Below are 10,779 nucleotides of genomic sequence, written 5' to 3' on the forward strand. Positions count from 1 at the left end.
GAGTCACCACCACCCCAAATTTGGGTGTCTGCAAGGATGTCACCCTGGGTGACGCCGAGTCCTCACCGCGCCTGCGCGGCAGTTGGCTGTGCAGGAAGCCGGCGCGGCTTTGGGGAGAGGGGGAGAAGGGAAGTGAGTGCCGCGGCATGGCAGAGCTGGAGGGTCCCGAATTCGGGAAAGCCGATTTTGTCCTCCTGGATGAGGTGACCATGGAGCACTTCCTGGAGAACCTGCGCCTGCGGTACGGGGGACACCGGGGAGGGGGACCCCAAGCTCCGGCTCCACAGGAAGCATCTGGGTGGGGCTGTGCTATGCCAGGGGGAAACTGAGGCATGGTCCCCCCTGCCCTAGAGCTGGTTGGGGGGCTGGTGTGGGGTTATGGGGTTGGCGGGAGGTGGTGGGTGCACATCCATAGGGGCCCCCATGCACTTCCTGCCCACAGGAAGAGCCGCTGCCCCACGGCACCGCCCAGTCCCATAGTTGTGGGTAGAGTGGCGGGCTCTACTTCACAGCATGGCACTCATCCCCTGGGCGCCAAGGAGAAATGTCCTGCCTCATGGCAGGGTGGTCGGCAGGGTGTGCATCATGCCCCACGGCATGGCACCCCACACCACATCATGGTACCCCACAGGATGCTGCCTTGCTGCACAGCACCACACAGGATGTCAGCCCACCCCATGGCTCAGCATCCTGCAGGGTGCCACCCTGTTCCATGGCACAGCACCTGGCATGGTGCTACCCCACAGCGCCCTGCAGGGTGCAACCCCATGACACAGGACTCCACAGGATGCCACAGCACCAATTCCCCATGGCACTTGGTGCCATCCCAGCAGCACTACATCTTTCAATGGGCCGCCCCACAGCACAACACCCCGCAGGATGCCTCCCGCAGCCTGCCCCATGGCCACTCCTCTGCACAGGTTCTCCCAGGGTCGCATCTACACTTACATCGGGGAGGTGGTGGTGGCGGTGAACCCGTACAAGGCACTGGCACTTTATGGGCCACCAATGGTGGAGCGCTACCATGGCCGAGAGCTCTACGAGCGCCCGCCCCATCTCTTTGCCCTGGCCGACGCTGCTTACAAGGCCATGAAGCGCCGTGCCAAGGACACCTGCATTGTCATCTCGGGTAGGGCTGGGGCACCCTTGGGTGGGGGGCACCCTTAGATGGTGGGTGCCTTCACCCAGCTGCTTCCCTCCCTGCCAGGTGAGAGCGGGGCAGGCAAGACAGAGGCCAGCAAGTACATCATGCAGTATATAGCCGCCATCACCAACCCCACCCAGCGCGCTGAGGTGGAGAGGTGGGTCCAGCCCCACGGCACAGGCAGGAGGTGGGGTGGGTGCTGGGACCCACCAGCCCAGGGCTGGAAGGAGGCCCGTGGAGTGGAGAGGTCCAGGGTGTCCCATGTCCATAGAGATGGTGTGGAGGGATTGGGGTGTTCTGTGCTCATAGGTTCTGGGGTGCTGCCTACCCATAGGGAAGGTGTGAGGGGACCAGGGGTGGCCTATGCTTGCAGGGTGATTCTGGGGGAACCTGGGGTGTCCCATATCCATAGGGATGTGGGGTGACTGAGGTCCATGACATCCCATGTCCATAGGGATGGGGTAAGACAAGGGTGCCCAAAACACACAGGGAAGCTGTGGAGAGCTTGGGGGACCCCATCCACACAAGGATGGTGTGGGGGGACTGAGGTTCCCCATGGATGTAGTGATGGGCTGGGGTGATCAGGGGTGCGCCGTGCATGTGGGGTGGCCCTGGAGGGCCCTAGGGGTGCCCCATGGCCAGAGGGATGGTGTGGGGCTACCAAGGCATTGCCATGGGGCAGCATGAGGTGACCAGGGGTGCCCTATGCCTTGTGCCTGTGGGGTGGTGTGGGGAGCTTGGGGCACCCCAAGGCCATATGGGTGGTATGTGGGGCCCACGGGCCATCAGCAATGCTGCAGCTGTGCTGTGCTGCCCCACCGAGGGTGAAGAATGTGCTGCTCAAGTCCAACTGCGTCCTGGAGGCTTTCGGCAATGCCAAGACCAACCGCAACGACAACTCCAGCCGCTTCGGCAAGTACATGGACATCAACTTCGACTTCAAGGGTGACCCCACTGGCGGCCACGTCCACAACTACCTGCTGGAGAAGGTGCGGAGCCTCTGGGCACAGCCGGCTGGGCACCGCTCCCATGGGAACACTGCTCCCACAGGGGATCTGCATGGCACTCACCCCCCTGCTTCCTCTTCTAGTCCCGAGTCCTCCAGCAGCAACCAGGAGAGAGGAACTTCCACGCCTTCTACCAGGTGAACCAGGGATAGGGTGGGTGGGATTGACGGGACGGATGGGATGAGAAAGTTGGAATGGGACAGATAGGATCTGTGGGATATGATCTATGGGATAGGGAAGGGATGGATGAGATGGGGTCTGTGGGATGGGGACAGGACAGATGGGATGAGAATTTTGGCAGGGGATGGATGAAATGGATGGGATTTATGAGATGGGATGGATGGGATGAGAAGGTTGGGATGGGTGGGATCTATAGGTTGGGGGCAGGATGGATCTGATGAGAACATTGGAATGGGATTCGTGGGATGGAATGGGGACAGGATAGATGGCATGGGAAGGATGCGATGGGGTTGGGATTGATGAGACGGCGATGGGATGGGTTGGGATGGAACAGGATGGGTGGGATGGGGTTGGGAAAGATAAGATGGGATAGAATGGGATGCATGGATGGATAGATGGATGAAATGGGTTGTGATGGAACAGGATGGGTGGGATGGGATTGGGAAAGATAAGATGAGATAGAATGAGATGGGTGGATGGATAGACAGATGAAATGGGGTGGATGGGACAGAATGGGATAAGTGAGGTGGAATGGCGGTGGATGGGACAGGTTGGGAAGGATGAGATGGGGACACACAAATGGGACTGGTGCTGACACCTTCCTTCCCCACAGCTGCTGCTGGGTGCCCCGGCAGCACTCCTGACCTCGCTGCACCTCTGCCGGGACCCTGGCACCTACCGCTACACTCAGGAGGGTGCCCAGGGTGACGTGAGTGGGGCTGGGGGAGGCCCAGGAGGGGACCAGGGAGGGCAGATGAGGGGGTCCCGGCCCCTCACGCCATCCCTGTGGCCTCAGGCCTGCACAGATGACGCATCTGGCTACCGGGCGGTGGAGGAGGCGATGGCTGTGATTGGCTTCTCCCCGGAGGAGATGGGCTCCGTGCGCCGGATCCTGGCTGCTATCCTGCACCTGGTGAGGCCACCACCAAGACATACTGGGCCCCTCTGCATCAGCTTGGCCCCAGGCAAACCAGTAGAGCCCTGTGCAGATAAGTGTGGCCCCATGCTACCCAGTACAGACCAGTGCAAACAAGTATGGACTGGTTTAAACAAGTAGACCCCTGCAGAAACCAACGTTGCTCTACGCAGTGCAGCCTGGCCCAACACAAACCGGTATAGTTTGATGCAAACCAGCACAGCCCAGTACAAAGCTGTAAGGTTCAGCATAGCCCTATACAAACCAGTATAAACCAGTACAAACCAGTACAGCTCAATACAAACTTCGTATAGCCTGGTACAAACAAACCAGTACATGCCAGCACAGCCTGATACAAACCAGCACAGCATAGTCCATGGTGCGGGAGTTGCTGGTGCCAGGACACCCTGACCCCTTTCTGGGTGCTGCCAGGTGTCTCCCCTCTCTGTCCATCCCCCAACAAGATGTGTCCCTCCCCAGGGCAACCTCAGGTTCACACAGGAGGAGGAAATGACATTGGTGGAGGACACATCAGGGGTCTCAGTGCTGGCCGAGCTGACGGCCACGGCCCCTGACAGCCTGCGCCGGGCACTCCTGACCCGCACCGTGGCGGCTGGCGCTGGGGAGCTCATTGAGAAGGGCCACAGCTCCAAGGAGGCTGCGTACGCCCGCGACGCCTGCGCCAAGGTAGGGGTGGACTCAGGGTGGCGGGTGCCAGCCCAGCCCGTTCCAGCACCTTTGGGTCACCATCACCCTGTCCTTGTCCTCAGGCCATCTATGAGCGGCTCTTCTGCTGGATCGTGGGGCGCATCAACGCTGGCATCGCTGCCCGCGGGTACGATGCGCGTGTGCACGGTAAGAGCACGGTCATCGGCGTGCTCGACATCTACGGCTTTGAGATCTTTGACACCAACAGGTGACGTGGCCCAGAGGGAACATGGGGAGGGACAGGATCTGGGAGGGATGTGGTGCGGGACTGGGAATGGGAAAGGCGTGTGGAGGGGATGGGAGACACCTGGGAGGGACACCTGGAGGGGACAGGTGTTGGGGAGATGCATGAGGACACCGGGAGGTGATAGGGCACAGAAGAGACACGGGAAAGGGACCCCAAGATTCATGGAAGGGATGGGGCTTGGTAGGGACACAAGAAGGTGACAGGACACAGCAGGGCACGGGGTTGGGGGTGGGACCCAGGGAAGGGACAGGGTTTGGGAGTGACTCATGAAGTTGGCAGGGCCCAGGGGAAACAGGGGGAACAGGGCTTGAGAGAAACACATGGAGAGGGAGGATGTCCGAGGTACACGTGCAGGGGACAGGACCAGGAGGGCCGTGCAGCTCAGGGGGTGCACAAGGGACATTGGGAGCAGGGAGCAGCTGGCGTGGCTGTCCTGACCTTGACTCTCTGCCCACAGCTTTGAGCAGTTCTGCATCAACTACTGCAACGAGAAGCTGCAGCAGCTCTTCATTGAGCTGATCCTGCGGCAGGAGCAGGCCGAGTACCAGCGGGAGGGCATCACCTGGCAGAGCGTGAGGGGCACGAGGGAGATGTGGTGGCATCACCTGGCAGAGCCTGGGGGACAGGGGGCATGGAGGGAATGTGAGGGGGACAGGGGGCATTGCCTGGCAGAGCATGAGGGGTTGGAGGGGGACTGGGGAGCCATGAGGGAACACAGGTGTCATGGGGGAGACATGGGGCACAGTGCTTGGCAGAGCATGAGGGGCTGTTGGAGAGGCAGAGGGACATGAAGGGGACATGGTCAGCATCACGTGTTAGAACATGGGGAGCTCTGGGGACACATGTTGGGGACATGACCCGGCAGAAGGTGAGGGGTTTGAGGGAGACGTGAGGGAGACCTGGTGGTCATCACCTAGCAGAGCATGGTGGGAACACAAGGAACATGGGGGACACATGGATGCCATCAGCTGTCATGACAAGATTTGGGGTGCGTGGGGCAAATCAGTGTGCTGGGGGGAGCCAATTTGGGGTGCCCACCCCTTTCCCCCCCACTAGATTGAGTACTTCAGCAATGAGCCCATCGTGGAGCTGGTGGAGCAGCCCCACCGTGGCATTCTGGCGCTGCTGGACGAGGCCTGCCTGGCTGCAGGGACCGTCACTGACTCCCTCTTCCTCGCCTCCATGGACACCCGCCTGGGTCACCATCCCCACTACACCAGCCGCAAGGTGCTTCTGGGGGGTCAGGAGCAGTGGGGGGGTCCGTGAGTATGGAGCTGACATCCCCCTGCCCCCCAGCTCTGCCCCACAGACAAGACCATGGAGTTCAACCGGGACTTCCGCATCAAGCACTACGCAGGAGATGTCACGTGAGGGGGGAGCTGGGGGGATGTGAGGGGGTTACATTGGGCTGTGGGTGTCGTTGGGTGGCCATGGGGCTGTGGGGCACAATGGAGGGCTTTGGGAGAGCATGGGGAGGCCTTTTGGGATCATGGGGCTGTAAGGATCTTGAGGGTCTGTGATTGTCCATGGGGCCTTGGACAACCATGAGGGGGCATGGAGGGGGCACATGAGGGTCTGTGGGAGGTGGTTTGGGGTCACAGGGACCCTCAGGTTGTGGGGATCAGGGGGAACTATGGGGGAAATTGGGAGGGAGGGCGGGAACTATGGGGGTCCACTTGGGATCATGGGACTATAAAGAGTGTTGAGGAACCTAAAGTTGATCATGGGATCTTGGACAACCATGGGGAAACATGGAGGAGGGTCTTGAGAGACTGTGAGTGGTGATCTGGGGTCATGGGAGACCGTCAGGCTGTGAGGATCATGGGGGACTGGCCCGGGGGCTAGCTGGGGCCATAGGAGAGCAGGTGGCCATCATGAGTTGCCATGTGGGACCTCAGGATGGCATGGGAGCCACCTAGGACCATGGGAGGCCATTTAGGGGGACCACTGAGGTCCGTAGGGCCTGGGAGGCACAAAGGCCCCATGCAGCAGGATGGGCTGTGTAGGACATGCCGTGCCATGGGGACAGCAGGGACAGGGTCAGTGGGCTCTGTGTCCACGAGCACTGAACTCCACAGTCCCCTGGTCTTCATGGGTGCCCCTAGGCCACATGTCACCTCTGTTCGGAGCTGGGAGTTGACCCACAACCAGCCCCAGCATGGTGTCCCCCTCCCTCAGGTACTCGGTGGAAGGGTTCCTGGACAAGAACAAGGATACGCTCTTCCAGGACTTCAAGCGGCTCTTCTACAACAGGTTGGGGTCACAGAAGACACAGCTGTGGGGCTGATGGCACAGCTGTCAGGCAGGAGTGGGGTGCCTGGTGCTGCCAGTCCCACACCAACGCCATTCCCCAGTGCGGACCCTGTGCTGCGTGCCATGTGGCCCGACGGCGAGCAGAGCATCACTGAGGTCACCAAGCGCCCGCTGACCACTGGCACACTCTTCAAGAACTCCATTGTGGCCCTGGTGGAGAACCTTGCCTGCAAGGTAGGGGCCTGGGGACAGCCAGGCACATCCCTGCACCCACTTGACATGTCCCTAACCCACCTGGGTATGTCCTGCGGCAGCTGTGTGTGACCCAAAGACACACAGTCATGTGCCCAGACAGCCAAGATATTCCTTGAGCCAGCCTGCCATGTACCTGTACAAGTGTGACACATCCCCAGGCCAGCCAAGATGTCTTTGATGCAGACAGGCATGTCTGTAGTCAACCAAACTGTCCCCAAGCCAGCCAAGATGTCCCCAGAGCCAACCAAGATGTCCCTGTGACAGCCAGGCATGTCCCCAAGCGAGCCAAGATATCCCTAAGGCAGCCAGGCATGTCCCTGTACCAACCTGGCATGTTCCCAGGCCAGCCAAGATGTCCTTGGAGGCAGCCTGGTATGTCCCTGTGACAGCTTGGCATGTCCCCAAGCTAGCCAGGCATGTCCTTGAGGCAGCCAGCTGTGTTCCCAAAGCCAGCCAAGGTATCCCTGTGCCATCCAGGCATGTCCTCAGGCCACTGTGCTCTCCTCTCCCCATGTCCAAGGCATTCCCACCCTATGTATGGCAGCCCCTGAGCCCTTCAGCCCAGGTCACCCATGGGCTCAGTGCCACTGGTGGGTGCCACCACAGCACCATCCCCTCGGTGTCCCCGCAGGAGCCCTACTACGTGCGCTGCATCAAGCCCAATGACCAGAAGTCTCCGACGCTCTTTGACGTGGAGCGCTGCCGGCACCAGGTCTCCTACCTGGGGCTGCTGGAGAACGTCCGTGTGCGCCGTGCTGGCTTTGCCTATCGCCAGCCCTACCACCGCTTCCTTCTGCGGTATGGCCCGGCCCAACCCCTGGGAATCCAAGTACCCCCTCCATGTCCCCTCACCCTGCTCTGCCCCACAGGTACAAAATGACCTGTGAGTACACGTGGCCCAACCACCTGATGGACAGTGACCGGGAGGCCACGCAAGCCCTCCTGGAGCAGCACGGCTTCCAGGATGACGTGGCTTACGGCCACACCAAGGTCTTCATCCGCACACCCCGTACCCTTGTCTGCCTCGAGCAGGAGCGGGCGCAGCTCATCCCCATCATTGTCCTGCTGCTGCAGAAGGTGGGTGATGTGGGGGTGAGGGGTTGCCCAGGGCTGTGCAGGGTGTGGGGCACGGGATGGTGCAGAGCATGGGCAAAGCATGGAATGAGGCATGGTGTGGGCCAAGGCATGGAGCAGGACATGGGCAGGGGATGGGGTGTGCTGGGGGACATGGCATACGGCAGGGCATGGGGCATGGGACATGGCACAGGGTGGGATATGGTACCTGGAATGGGGCATGCTGGGGGACATGGCATGAGGCAGGAAGTGGGGCATGGGATATGGGGCATAGTACAGGGCACAGTACAGAGTATGGCATGGGAAAGAGAATAGGGCACGGCACTGGGCTCAGCATAGTGTGGGACCTTCCATAGGGTCAGCTATGGGGCAGGATGTGGGGCTGGCTGGCACAGGGCAGAGCATGGAGTGTTTCCTCAGAGCGGGGCAAGGGCTGCACCAGGGAGTTTTGGGGGAGCAGCATTTTGGGGGCCTCCTGGAGCTGCGCTCCTGGAGGCCCATGTGGCAGCACCCACGCTGACAGCCAGCACTGGGCAGGCCTGGCGCGGAGCCCTGGCACGCCGGCGCTGTCGGTACCTGCGAGCAGCCTACACCATCATGGCCTGCTACAAACGGCACAAGGTGAGGGCGTACCTGCGCGAGCTGCTGCGGCGCTTCCAGGCCGTCCGCACCCTTCCTGATTTTGGGAAGAGTGTGGTTTGGCCGGAGCCACCGGCAGTGCTGGCGCACTTCCAGGATGCCAGCCAGCGCCTCTTCCGCAGGTACCATCTTAAATCCTGCTCCGTTCCTGTGTTGGAATGGGGATGTGGAGATGGGAACGGGGATGTGGGATTGGGGATATGGGATGGGAATGTGGGTTGGGAATGTGGAACTGGGACACAAGATGAGGAATGTGGGATGGAGATGTTGGATAGAGTAATGGGATAGGGCCATGGGATGGGGACTGTGGGAGGAGGCATACAGGATGGGCACTCAGACAGGGGTAGGAATGTGGGATGGGGGCATGGAACAGGAACATGGGATGGGGACGTGAAAGTGGAACGTGGGACAGGGACATAAGATGTGGACATGGGATAAGGACATGGGATGGGAATGGGGACCATGGGATGGGGATGCAGGATAGGGACTCAAACAGGGATGAGGAGGTGGGATGTTTATGTGGGATGAGGACATGGGACTTGGACACGAGATGGGGTCGTGGGATGAGGACGTGAGACAGGGACTTGGACAAGGATGGGGATGTGGAACTGTAATGTAAGATGGATGTGGGTTGGGAATGTGTGATGGGAAAGTGGGAATGGGGACGCAGGACTTAAATGTGGGATGCTGACACGGAACAGGGCCATGACCGTGCTGTGTCCCCCCATTGCAGGTGGCGAGCGCGGCAGATCATCAAGAACATCCCCCCGTCGGAGATGGGGCAGATCCGGGCCAAGGTGGCCGCCATGGCGGCACTGGGGGGGCTGCGGGAGGCCTGGGGCTGCCAGCGCAGCTGGGCACGGGATTACCTCTCCTTGGTAAGCGCTGCCAGAGGGTTTGGGGTGCCCCACAGAGTGGGGTACCTCCTCCCCCATAGTGTCACCCCCTCCTCACACCATGGCTCCCGCAGCCCAGCGAGAACCCGGCGCTGGCACTGCTCTTCGCCCGCCGCCTCCAGAGCCTCAAGGACAAGGTGCATTTTGGCTCCGTTCTCTTCTCCTGCCATGTCCGCAAGGTGAGGGACACGGGGGGTCCTGCCGGGCCAGCACATCTGTGTCACCCCCCAGTATGTCCCCTCACTTCTCCCCATCCCTGCAGATAAACCGCTTTGGGAAGAGCCAGGATCGGGCCATCTTGGTGACAGACCAGCACGTCTACAAGCTGGATCCCCGGAAGCGGTACCTGATGATGCGGGCGATACCCCTCAGCACTGTGAGTGTCCCCAGCCACCCTCCCCCAGTGTCCCCAGGGTATGGCAGGGGGAAAAGAACACCACAGGGTGTACCCCTGTCCTGGCAAGACAGGGTCAGGGGGACCTGGTGTCCTGATTGTCCCGCTCCCACCCAGAGGGTTGGAGACCCCTCAATGGTCCCCACAGCCATGCGCCAGGGCCATTGCGTTGGCATGGTCAAGTGCACTGGGATGGATGGAGTTGGGATGCTGGCCCCACCACACTGTCCCTACCATGCTGACCATGCCACACTCTCTGTGCCATGCCAGCCATGCCATGCTATCTGCACAGTGCTGTCCCCGCCACCCTGCCTGTTCTCCACACCACATTGGCTGTGCCATGCTGTCTCCACTGTGCTGTCCCATGGCCGTGGTGGTGACACAGGGACATGTCCCCCTCTTCCCGCAGGTGACAGGCCTGAGCGTGACGAGCTGCCAGGCGCAGCTGGTGGTGTTCCATACCCAGAGCCAGGAGGACCTGGCCGTGTGCCTGCACAAGATGCAGCCGGCGGGGGACAACCGGGTGGGCGAGCTGGTGGGGGTCCTGCTGGAGCACTGCCGGGCGTGAGTCGGGGGGCTCAGGCTGGGGCTGGGGCAGCGCCCCACGTGCGAGCCCCCCACTGATGATGCCGGGACGTTGTTGCAGGACCAAGCGGGAGCTGCAGGTCCGGGTCTCCGACTGCATCCAGCTGAGCTTCCGCGGGCGCCGGCGGCTGCTGACGGTGGAGACACGGCCGGATGCAGCCACCCCGGATTTCAGCAAGAGCCGCGATGGCTTCGTGCTTTACTGGCCTGGAAAATGAGAGGGGTCAGCTGGTCCATCACCCCCTGCCCACATTCTGCCACACCGGCCTCTGCTGTGGCCTCACTGCGGCCCTGTGACCCCCAGCCCTGCATCTCCCCCGGGACCATTCCAAAGCCTCTGTGTGCACTGGGAATAAAGAGCAGCCCTCTGAGAGCTGCCAGGACCACTCCGCAGAGCAGTGGGGAAGGAGTGGACGGCGTGAGTGGAGGTGGGATGGACGGGTGGGGTGGGATCTGTGGAATGGAGTGAGATAAATAGGAT

General features: G+C 61.2%; 1 protein-coding gene across 2 annotated transcripts; it reads left to right on the forward strand.

Moving 5' to 3' along the window:
• The first annotated feature begins 85 nt into the window (after positions 1 to 85).
• Positions 86 to 10,628, forward strand: MYO1G (myosin IG). Of its 2 annotated transcripts, XM_080611106.1 has the most exons (22): positions 86 to 241; positions 921 to 1,129; positions 1,208 to 1,301; positions 1,968 to 2,133; positions 2,235 to 2,288; positions 2,945 to 3,040; positions 3,128 to 3,244; positions 3,728 to 3,934; positions 4,018 to 4,163; positions 4,660 to 4,774; positions 5,259 to 5,429; positions 5,499 to 5,569; positions 6,381 to 6,455; positions 6,557 to 6,689; positions 7,342 to 7,508; positions 7,580 to 7,787; positions 8,322 to 8,545; positions 9,157 to 9,301; positions 9,394 to 9,498; positions 9,582 to 9,695; positions 10,123 to 10,277; positions 10,360 to 10,628. In XM_080611106.1, exons 1-22 carry the CDS (start codon positions 147 to 149, stop codon positions 10,514 to 10,516), a joined length of 3,024 nt encoding a protein of 1,007 aa, XP_080467232.1. In that variant the 5' UTR covers positions 86 to 146; the 3' UTR covers positions 10,517 to 10,628. The 2 variants fall into 2 exon arrangements, with proteins under 2 accessions (XP_080467232.1, XP_080467233.1); XM_080611107.1 differs by lacking the exon at positions 921 to 1,129 and having other exon boundaries at positions 127 to 241.
• The last annotated feature ends 151 nt before the right edge of the window (positions 10,629 to 10,779 follow it).

The sequence above is a fragment of the Psittacula echo genome (assembly GCF_963264785.1).
Source record: "Psittacula echo genome assembly, chromosome: 2".
NCBI classification, from domain to species: domain Eukaryota; kingdom Metazoa; phylum Chordata; class Aves; order Psittaciformes; family Psittacidae; genus Psittacula; species Psittacula echo.